This window comes from Enhydra lutris, unplaced genomic scaffold (genome assembly GCF_002288905.1).
Source record: "Enhydra lutris kenyoni isolate GAN:26980312 unplaced genomic scaffold, ASM228890v2 scaffoldscaffold4, whole genome shotgun sequence".
Taxonomy (NCBI): Eukaryota; Metazoa; Chordata; class Mammalia; order Carnivora; family Mustelidae; genus Enhydra; species Enhydra lutris.
Genome location: NW_019154088.1, coordinates 19,419,691 through 19,431,443, shown reverse-complemented (window position 1 = coordinate 19,431,443; position 11,753 = coordinate 19,419,691). Strand labels below are relative to the sequence as shown.

Sequence of the window (11,753 nt, the reverse complement as noted above, 5' to 3'; positions counted from 1 at the left end):
TTAACCATGTTTCTCTCCCTAAAGCACTTAAGACAGTTGTAGTTAAAATACATGACTATTTGTGAAGAAAACCATCTACTTTTTCCATTAAACCTTAAGCTTCATGAGAGCAAGGATTCTATCTTTTTAAATGAGCATTACATCCCCAGTGCTTGGTTCATAATTGGTACCTCGATAAATATGTACTGAATGAATATTTCATTTGCATTAATGCATTTAGATGACAGTGAACAGGTCCAAGCATATGGGTGTTTTAGAGATGGGTGAATAAGGAGTACAAAATGGGAGTGAAAGATCAGGAAAATACAATAGTTATGTCACTTTCAGTTCAGATGGTTAGCTTGAGTGAATGTCATGGATTCTTTGATAAATCAAGAATGTTATGGGTAGATCTTTAAAATCTGTTTTAGGGGCGCCTGGGTGGCTCAGTAGGTTAAGCCTCTGCCTTCGGCTCAGGTCATGATCCCAGGGTCTTGGGATCAAGGCCCGCATCAGACTCTCTACTCAGCAGGGAGCCTGCTTCCCCTTCTCTCTCTCTGTCTGCCTCTCTGCATACTTGTGATCTCTGTCTGTCAAATAAATAAATAAAATCTTTAAAAAAAAATCTGTTTTAAAAAAATGGAAGCTGGTGGAGATAGGAAGTAGGGAGACCAAAAGGGAGCTGTTATGCTATCTAGTAAAAGAAAAACCCAGACCCAGTTTCTGTTTTCTAGCCTCCTCTAAAACAGGACGATGGGCCTATATACTCTTTTCCCTTGTATTTGGGATACAGCGTTGGAGGGGATGAGGAGCCATGGGGTCTGGGTGCTCTGGTGGAGAAGTAAAGGAGAGGTGAAGAGTTTGATATTTTCTTATATCCCTCTGTGGTCAGCTCCGTCTAGAGTTTTATAGGGAATTCAAAGTGGGAGGAAGATTTTAGTAGCGTGGCGATGCCAAAGAAAAGGTGAAGAGGCATAGAGCCGGGAAGGGGAAGGAATGGGGAATGACTAGTCCAAGTAAAGGATGGTTGCAGGCCTCTGAACCAATGCGAAGAGGAAGGAACAGGTGGAAGGGCTCAGGATATAACAGAGAGGCAGCTTCAGGGAACTAGCTCTGGGAACACAGGCTGGTGTGGCAGAGGATCAAATCAACCCGAGTTTCTTTTTTTGGGTTCTGGAGGCAGATGATGACATTCTGTGAGCAGAAGTTGTATACTGAAAGAGCTGTGAAATATTTGGTTCCAGTCCACTGACATTATACAAGCAGTTGTTATATGGAATGGTTATGACATTTCCACCTAACATTATGGGTTAATTTACTGGGGAGTAGAAGATGTAACCTTTACTGTGTAATATAATATAACCCATATCTTCATTTCCAACTGAGAGTTGATTTATATCTTTTAACTTACTGGTGTTTCATGAGTATATATTTTAAGTGGGTTCAACGTGTCACATATCCCAAATCTTCTTTGGCATCAAGTAAGATATTAATTATATACAGAGTGTATTAATTATATACAAATACTAGTACACACAGATGCACATCCATGCACATGCATATGCACACACTCATAACATGCATATGAAGTCACATATACATACCACTTTCTCTGGTATTTTTCCAGCCTGACTTTCAGTCACGCTTGTCGGTTTATTGGGTTCCTCCTCATAAGTGTTGGCTTCCTTTGAGATCAATTTCTGTAAAACCTCTGCTACTTCATCTTCTAGTGTGTGTGCCTGGCTTTCTGTGATCTGTTATAAAGAGTGAAAACATATATAACTGCTATTCTAATACTTGTGATTGAAAAATCTAGACTAAACTCTAGTCAAGTACATTTTTTAGTAGATAAGAGAATCTTGTGGTCCCTCTTTCTAGATAACCTTTGTTTATGCCTCTATTAGTTGCTGGCCATTCTAGTGACTGCCCCAGCCCTCCTGGGAAACAGTGCCTTTGGGCTGTACAAATAATCAGGCCTGTCTTTGGGAATCCATGGAACATTTATTTTGAGAAACACCTTGAGGGTTATTTTCTCTCTCTCTCTCTCTCTCTCTTCTCTTTTTAAAATATTTTATAAATTTAATTGAGAGAGATAGTGAGAGAGAGCACGAGCAGAGGGCGAGAGGGTGAAGCAGGCTCCTTGCTGAGCTGGGAACCCAACATGGGACTTGAACATGGACTGGGATCATGACCTGAGCCAAAGGCAGACGCTCAACCATCGGAGCGACGCAGGTGCCCCTCAAGCATTTTTTCTCAACCCTCAGCAGCAGGTCATAGCAGGTAGCCTCTGAAACAGACAAATTTAGCCCCCTGCTATGGCCTGACAGAGCTGTACAAGGTCTGGGAATCAGGCTGAGGGATGACCTAATTAAATTGCTTAGAGTTTCCCAAATGTTGCTTGTCTTTGCTCCTGTTAGTCCCTTGTCACAACTCACATATCTTTTACTGCTGTTCATTAAATCCTAACCATCCTTTAAGCTGACTTCAAACACCTCCTTCTCTGAAGCTCTTCCTTATTGTCCAACTGCACATAACCCATCCTCTGGCATGCTGGACTGCTTTTACGGTTCTGATGCAGCCTGCGTGGTGGGCATGTGTATATTTGTGTAGTTCCTCTGGTAGACTATAAGTTCCTAGAAGATTGTTGTCTTATTTGTCCTCACAACCTATCGTGCTTAATATAAAGTAGAGATATTAGAAACATTCGGCTACAACTTGGACCATGTAGCTTGGCTTCTTAGCAAATTCCAAACTGTACTAAGAAATGGGTTTATTCGCATGCAGGACTTACGAGGCCAAGATTCAGCAGTTTAGAAACAATCTTATCAAATACTCCTCTGTCATTTTCCTCATAAATCCTGGTAGCAATTTTCTGGACGATGTCTTCAGCAGTTAAAGGAGTTCCATCTAGTTGATGAAGGCCGTCTGGATCATCTAGAGGGCATAACCACAATTCCACATCATAGCTATCATAAGCCTAGTTCATGGATTGTGTGACACTTACAATCGTACCTTGCTCTTGTACACTCCGGTATGATTGGGATGCATTCATGGTGTTGTTTGGTCCACATGAGCCCTTGGTTAGAAATAAAATTTTACTTCTAGGTGAGATGCCAAGGTGGCAATGGAAATTCTGAAAGCTTCTTATGTGATTTTAAGTGAAAAGAAGATCTGAGGACAACACAAAAAGCGTCTCCATTTTTCATTCTCACTAATAATACAAACAAGGTTGTATTTTTAAATTTTACAGTGGGCCATATTTATGTAGCATGCCATATTGTCCAAAACATCCTTCTATATACTATGTAATTTGATATTCCATTTCCATACAAAGAGTAGAATGGTAATATCTGCACGTGTATTTCTTCCACTGGCAAGTTCCTGGCCTGAGGGTGGGGGAACCTGCCTCACACTCGGAATCAGAGAGGGTGTGCTGAAGATTTGATGACTTACCTGGGATAAATATTTACTTCTAAATGAATGTGTGTCTGAACTCCTTTACGGAAGACAGCTTAATGTGATAAGCCCCTTTCTCTAGAGAACAGGGAACTTATTTTATGTGTCTGATATTTAATCTTTTAAAATGAGACAACCGATTTGTGCAAAGCAGTATGTAAATCTATGTAAATCTCTGCAGAGATGCTTGCAAATATGTTTCATTGGCTTTCCTGGGAATACATTTGGCAGCACTACTTCAGAGGAAACAAGAGCCCATCCTGAGGGAAAGGCACAGTCGTGTTCGTGGCAAGGAAACACAGCACCATGTCCAAGACAACTCTCAGGAAACAGCTGGTCTTTTCTAACTGAGAGCACATCGAGCAATATATTAGTATGTGCAAGTTTACAAGGCACTTAACTCTTCCTGTCACCTCTGATTGGCAGATCAGCATTTTAGCACACCATACCACTTGTTATCTATATTTCCTTGGATCACTGTAAAGGGAGATCGTAGGATTATCTGTTTCATGGGCTTATTATGAAGCTCAGATAGAATAAGATGTAAATGTACCTCTTAAACTGCAAAGTACTCTATGAAAGCTGGTGTGCAGTATCATGTGAAAGCTAAAAAATTATTATATGTAGTAGATTTGTACCAACTGTGATTATCTTCTAGAGAAAATGGAAATTGAATCTCTGGTCAAATTCTGCCTAAATAATTCTGATCATATTTACTCAAAGAAAGAAGAGCCTCATATTTCTGTTTTTATTCTGTCCTTTTTCTTCCATGACTTTGAGGATTCAAACAAGAAATTTCTCTCCCAACCTTCCTTTCAGAGTCCATACAGCTGAAGGGATATGCCGTCTTGGGCTGAATATTTTCTTGTTGTTTGAAGAAAAGCTTAGGAAACTGAATAGAATGATTATACATGGAGGACTAGAAGCTTCCTGACAGTATATTATTGCTGAGCTGTTGACCAAGCCATTAGCTATGAGCTCTGGGACTCCCTGTGTATCAGAGTGACTAATAAACAGAAGACACCCTAAGAAAAAAAACCATACAACCGATTTCCCTCCTGACTGACTGAAAATTGGGTTCTTTGTCCATGTTTTTCAGGAGCAGAGACTCATTGTTATTTAGGTCTGATTCTTCCATTTGTGGGTTGCAAGACAGACTCTCGGGAGCATGTGGAGCAGAAACTACCCAAGGTCTATGCAGAGGTGGAAAAATGTATTTCCCTTCCCACTTAATCCCTCAGGATCTGAAAAAAAAGGAAGAGCACTGGCTGCTTGCTGGAGCTGGAAAATAACTGGGATGACTGTTTTTCAGTTCATTTACTTCATAACAGGGAAAACATAAGCAATTCTCAGCAGAAACAGCCTCTCTGCTCTGCTGCACTGCTGCCTGCTCTTGAGCCAGGAGCTCAGACTTCCCTAGCAGACCTTTGCTAGATGGTGTTAATCGTTGAGCACTTGGGCATTGCTCCTCACCTTCACTGATTTTACCTGGCTTCTCTAAAATGGAGAGAATTACTCAGAGTGACTTCTCTACTGCTCATGAAAGCGTATTTTACCCTCCTACATATACCCTCAGAGGGAAACCAAACATGAGTTCAACATCCATAACTTTTTTTAAGCAGCTACAACATTCTAAGTGGATGTAAAAGACCATCTTCCAAGTCTTCATCTGCCCTGTTATTTTTTGAACCCTTGGCATCTATGTACGGCACCTGACATTCATTTGTCCAACACATATTTTTATTAAAGTCTTCATATGGGCCAGAACTGGAAACAGATTGATAAATAGTTTAAGCATGATACCTAATTACACACAGCTTTTGGTCTAGCTCATAGTCTGAAACATAGTAATTGCTTAATGAATATTTGTTTGGTGAATGCACACAGGAACCCCAAAGCACTACTTCATAAAAGAAACTTGGAAAAATCCTGAATTACATATACTGTGGCAAACATAGAAAAGGACACCCGACGGGCCCTACAAGCCCATCTGGAGGTTTCATAAAGGTGTAACAGTATCCTGCAGAAGTTTTGCCCCCTCACTTTTTTACTCCTTCTGGGATGTAAGTCTGCATGCCTCTGAGGTTCCAGTTAACTTGGTCGTCACAAACCCAGCTGGTTCCAGGATTTCCAAGGTCTAAGAGGAGAACAGTCATTCACTCATAGACCATTATCTCCAAAAGTCTCCTCTGTAGTCTCAAGTGGATTTGAAATGACTCCTAGGTAAATCTAGAGCCATCAGGGTTCTAGAGAATTCTGAACCCATTTGGGATGGTAATAAAACGTTAAACAATTTAAAAATAAGTTGCTCAAGTTAGTGGTCAGACACAAACAGATCTATAACTCTGCCTGCACATACAACAAGTTTGACAAAAAAAAAAAAAAGGTAGTCAAACAAACATTAGACTATTTTTTTTAATTTTATGAAATTAAATGGTCTGTTCAATCAAAGTATACCCAGTGCCTATTTATTTCTAGTCCAAATATTTTAGGTTAAAAAGTAGAATTCAAGAGAAACACATTTCTGTGAGTAGTATACAATATGAAATATTTCAAAATATAAACCATCTTCCCTACCCCATTCATATAGAACACACTTCTGAATTTTCCTCAGGCTGTGATATCCAATGAAAGTAATATTTAGTTGGTAGTTGTTTTCTGGCAGAGATAGCCAGGATAATTCTCTTGTGGCCATGGAGCAAAATAAGAATATTAAAGAAAATTTGTAGTCACTTTTAAGCAGTGGTCCTCAGCACAGAAAACACACTCTCCTCCTCCATGCTCAGATACAATAGTTCATGTACTCCCTGGAGTATTATGTTATTTGCTCACTCATTCCTTCATTCATCTATTCATGCAGTGAATTCATAAGGATTCAGACACTGGATATACAATGTTTCTCTTCTAGTGACATTTCCAGTTTAGTTAAGGAGAAAGACAAATCATAGGTGGTCACACTTAGGAGTATAAAATTACAAATTACATTAAGTGTTATGAACGAAAGGAACAGGTTTCTATTAGATCATGTGTGCTGGATGAACACAGGAATCTGTCCTTCCAGGACTATGGAAGCCACATTAAGGATTTGGGTTTTTATCCCGACACAAATAAGAATCTACTAACGCGTTTTATGCAAGAGTGACAAGATTGTACTTGTGTGTTGAAAAGATCACTCTGGCTGCTCTGAGTTAGAGAAGGGCAGAGTGAATGCTGGAAGATCCATTAGAAGATTTTGCTGTAGTTCAAGTGAGACATGATTAGATTTTAGACAAGGATGGCGGTGATCGAGGATAGAGAACAAAACTATTGTATATATAGGTAATATATATATATTTCAGAGAAGGAGAAGTGTGGGCTAGTGTTATGAGACATCAGGCTATAGATGATAATTAGGGCCATGGAAAGGTTAGAATGACCTAGGGAGAAAGATATGACTAGGAAAAGACCACTGAAAAGAAAGTAATGGCTATTTCAGCTTTTGTAAGGAGCATTTTATTGATGTAATTATTTGAGAATTATGATATTTTCTTTGTACTAATAGTTAAAGTAAATTGGAATGTTAAAATGAATTTGATTTCATAAAATATAGACAGCAGATTTAAATTGTTTTCAAAAAACCAGTAAAGGAAACTTAAAATGAGAAAATAAAATTTGGGCTTCTGTGAAGCTGAGGCCTCACACAAAAAATTAATTTTGATCCTAACTAATAAAGGACTATGAAAATAAAAAGGCTATTTTTAAAACATAGGACTTTCTCTTAACCCACAATGGGGAGACTCCAAGTTAGAGAAAATAGGAATCAAAAGTTTTATTTCCTCATTTACCTTGAAATTTATGATTCAGTCCACTCTTAGTAGAATCATAATCATCAATCAGTCTTCGATTCTTGGTTGAATCAGCGTCTTCCACATTTAATTTATTATCATATGGGGAGCTTCTAATGGATTGTTTTTCTTTCTCAGTTTTTTCCTTTTCTGTTATTGCCTTTAGCAGGTTCAAGTTATCAACAAAGGAATAATTGCTTTCACCTGGCTTGTTTTCTGGAAGAAAAGCCCCCAAACCCAACACATCCATTTTAGTTAAGATTTTCATAACCTACGTTATTTAAATTATATCACCATAATTTCTTTTTACCTGGAGGGTATGTTTTTTTAATCTTGTCTGCTTCTGCTTCAGCAATCTGGGAAGTAAATTGGAGATAGACCTGGTTTTAAATCATTGCTCCAGCATTTACCAAATATGACAGCTAAATAACTTAATCTCTGTGGGATTTCATTTTCTTATTTGTAAAATGTAGATAATAATTTCTATTTCAAAGCATTGCCATGAGGATTAAATGAGATAAAAGAAAGGGCAGATGGTCTGCAAATATTAATTCCCTGCTCCTGTAATATTGGTGAAAGATAAATCTGATAAATTAAACAGCCTTAAAATAGAGTGGATGTGATATTGGATTTACTGGGTTATTATACAGTCAGTTCTATGTATTATACAGAATTCTATGTATGTAACTGTTAAGATGTACAATTTCCCAAAACATATTTTCCATCTTAATTTCTGCCAATTTATTATTAAGTTCCTGAAGTTTGTGAATTCAAAATGGCTAAAATGTCACAGCTTAATTACATTAAATATAACTTAAATAAAATGAAATAACATTTATAATTTTACTTTTGACCTACCTGTTCATTCAAAGGTCTTTCTGCACTTAATTCTCTATTATGTAGGGGTTTTTCTAGAATAACCAAACACAAATATAAATTTTATTGTACAGTGGAAAGATACAATATGTATCTTACTACATAAAATCTCCAAAAAAGAAAAACAAATATTAGGAGAAATGTTTTTGGATGCCTGTGAACAAAAATATGTATTAACAAAGATAATCAAGATTATACAGTAACAATGATTATCAACGTTGCCTTGCCTATTATTTTGGTGCACTTCCTGAGTTAATAGAATTACACTTTTATTTTTCTGCCCAGAAATCTAACATTTAGTTCTAACACTTCTCTTACCAGCTGTTTCCAGCTAGATAGAGTATAATTTGGATTGGCATTACTGGTACATTAAAAGCTCTTTTATCATATGCTGCACATATTATGAATAAAATATCCTAGTTGTAAGACAACTAGGGGGAAAAATGCCACTTTTTAAGGCGGAAAAAACCACCCCCTCGCCCAGTTTCAAAATAAGATATTTCAAAACAACCCATGTTATTACTCTATCACTCAAAAATTATGTGTAGGGGTGGTGGCATCTGTCTTGTCTCTGAATTCGGACTGATTTCTCTATCAATATGTACGGATACGATCTGATCAGAAAAGAGGCAAGGTGATTTACAGTTCCCGGGATTATGCCAAGCTTTACCTCTTCGCGGCGAAATAAAAGAGAGGTGGGAAGAAAAGTGCCCACGTACCTTGACTGCCTCCCGGCTTGGGAAAAGCTTGAATTGGGCTGCTTTGGAGCACCAACACCAGAATCCAAGTGCCGGTCCAAAGGAACCCCATTCTTCCACGCTTGGCTTCAGAAACAGCCTGGCGCCGGACTCCCAGAGCTGTGGCTTTTGTTATGAATGAAAAGGAGGAGTAAAAACAGGAAGAGCTAGGAGGGCGGGTGAGGGGAGGAAGAGTGGCAGGGACCCAGCGGCCCGGGGAGCTCCGCGCCACTACTCAGTAAAGGGATTAGGAAGGCTCCGGGCGCTCCAGAGTCAGGTCCTCAGGTGGGGGAGAGCGCTGTCCGCCCCGTGGGTGCTGAAGTTCCTGTGACGCGAAGCCGGCCGTGGGTCGGCTAGGGCGTAGCCTTACTCTCTCTCCCTCCTTGAGAGGAAGTGAAAGGAAGGAAGCGCATGCTCTCTGAGAGCCAGAGGCGGTAAGGGATGGCATCAGCGACTCCAACGCTACTCCAATCCCCCGAGAATGCAAGTGGGGGAGGGGCGACCGGCAGGCTAGCGTGTTTTCCGTGCCGCAGCCTTTCGGGTGCTCCTGCGCTCAGGGTCACCTGGATTGCTATAAACTTGGACGTCATTGTCGTAACGTCCCAACCAAATGTTACCTCAAGGACCAAATGCCTTCCCTGCCCTTGCACCTGTCAAGGAGAGCTAGATAACCTTTTATGAAGGTTTCTGTCTTGGGATAGTTCTGGGATATCTGTTCCAGAATCCCTTCTTTCTCCTCCACCCCCTTTAACCAAAAGGTAGATATAATACTTACATCCTTAGAAAAGTCATGCCTTTGTGATTTGGGTTGACGTACAAAATGTCCCTCGTCCCTCAGTGCTCTTATTTCTGTCTTAATTCTATGCAGTCTTTTGAACTGGGAAATGCAAGGAATATTCTTTCACATATATTGCTGCTACACATTCTCACTCTCCTAGATGCTGAAGCAGAACTAAAAAAATTACTACCTGTTCCCCCAAGCGTGGATGTCCTCATCAGTCTGGGATAAGTAAGCATCAAGAGTCAATTTCATTGTGAAACTCCCCCTTCCTCACTAAGGGGAAAGCTCCCTCTTCAGCACCAACAGCACCACAAAACAAACAAACAAACAAACAAACCTGCATTTCCGTAAAATTCTTCCCCAGGATTCAATTATGCCTAAGGGTCTGGCTGTTCCAGAAGTCTTGGAAGAGAAGGGATCCTAACTAGGTCAGGAGGTGCTTCCCACATTCTGAGAATATTCCCCAAAGTCTAACACTATTGCATAAAAGGAGTTATCAAAAGACTTTTAAATAACGAAAACAAGCAACAGTAATGTCAGCAGGATGCTGAGTAAGCTCTTCAGTTTCTGATTTTTAAACAGAGCTTGGAGCCTTTCCTTCGTACTGTGGCATTCTGGGAACCCATCTGAATAATGACCAAATAGAAGGATTCAGCACAATCAGGCCTTTGATTTCTGCACCCTTGCTTTTCAAGGAGCAAGTTAGTCATTCGAGTACCTATAAACAAACAAACAAACTAACTAACAAACAGATCTCCCTTGTTCTAAAGGGTTTTGAGTTTGGAAGTCACTCAAATACTTCCCTTTAGAATCTGAAGAGTACTTTCAATCTAACAGCTATTTCAAAACAAATAGTTGTTTCTTGGCAGTGATAACACAGCATTATTATCCCAGTATACTGGTATACTGCATTAAAAAAATTGTCACAATTTAAGATCCCAGCTGGGTAAAGGATAAATTTCCTCATGATCCTCTTCTTTAAAACAGAGATAAAGGAGGGACGCCTGTGTGGCTCAGCCAGTTAAGTGGTTGCCTTCAACTCAGGTCATGATCTCTTGGTCCTGGGATCAAGTCCTGCATCGGGCTCCCTGCTCAGTAGGGAACCTGCTTCTCCCTCTGCCTGCTCTGCTTCCTCTGCCTGCCACTCCCCCTGGTTGTGCTCTCTCTCTCTCCGATGTAAATAAATAAAAAAATCTTTAAAAAAAGATGACAGTCTCTGTTTCCTTCATAATGTCATTGTGGGGATCAAATGGTACATGTTTTGATCAAGTCATTTTGATGCTAAGATTATTTTTTTTGTTTTGTTTTTGTTTTTTTTTTTTGTTCCAGCTTATTTTAATATAATTGTCATGTAACATTTTGTAAATTTAAGGTATGTGTTGTCAGGATTTGATACATTTATAAATTGTGAAATGATGACCACTGTAGGGTTAGTTAACTGTTCTATCACTTCCCATAATAACCATTTCTTTTTTTTTTTAATTTTATTTTTTATAAACATATAATATATTTTTATCCCCAGGGGTACAGGTCTGTGAATCGCCAGGTTTACACACTTCACAGCACTCACCATAGCACATACCCTCCCCAATGTCCATAACCCCACCCCACCTCTCCCAACCCCCCTCCCCCCATCAACCCTCAGTTTGTGATGCTAAGATTATTTTGACATAGCCTAAAATATAAGTCATGAAATGTTTTCAGCACTTAAGAAACATTACTGAATATTATGTGATATAGCCTTTTGCCAATCCTGCACTCTATTCCTTACCTGATTTCTCAGTCTCACACTATTTTTAAAATAATTACCTTCATTTTTAAGATTAAAATATAGTTGACATACAGTTTAACTTAGTTTCAGGTGTACAACATAGTAATTTGACAACTCTATATATTACACTATGCTCACCACAAGTGTAGTTACCATTGATTATACTCCCTATGCTGTGCCTTTCATCCTGGTGACTTATTCATTTCATAACTAGAAGTGTGTACCTCCACTCCCCATCATCCATTCAGCCTCATTCTTTTTTTTTTTTTTTTAAAGATTTTATTTATTTATTTGACAGACAGAGATCACAAGTAGACAGAGAGGCAGGC

General features: G+C 39.1%; 1 protein-coding gene across 3 annotated transcripts in view; it reads right to left on the bottom strand.

The window, feature by feature from the left end:
* The window catches only part of LOC111161702 (secretogranin III), a 35,883-nt gene extending 25,848 nt beyond the window's left edge, over positions 1 to 10,035 (bottom strand). Inside the window, exons 1-7 of one of the 3 annotated variants that reach the window (XM_022525551.1) lie at positions 9,991 to 10,035; positions 8,855 to 8,972; positions 8,118 to 8,170; positions 7,570 to 7,615; positions 7,260 to 7,475; positions 2,771 to 2,913; positions 1,584 to 1,733 (exon numbers count right to left, since the gene is read on the bottom strand). In XM_022525551.1, coding sequence (XP_022381259.1) covers positions 1,584 to 1,733; positions 2,771 to 2,913; positions 7,260 to 7,475; positions 7,570 to 7,615; positions 8,118 to 8,170; positions 8,855 to 8,972; positions 9,991 to 9,996 — 732 coding nt within the window. In that variant the 5' untranslated portion in view covers positions 9,997 to 10,035. Of the gene's footprint in view, positions 1 to 1,583; positions 1,734 to 2,770; positions 2,914 to 7,259; positions 7,476 to 7,569; positions 7,616 to 8,117; positions 8,171 to 8,854; positions 8,999 to 9,990 lie in introns of all 3 variants that reach the window. The other 2 variants (XM_022525541.1, XM_022525562.1) reach the window with 2 other exon arrangements.
* Between the last annotated feature and the right edge of the window lie 1,718 nt (positions 10,036 to 11,753).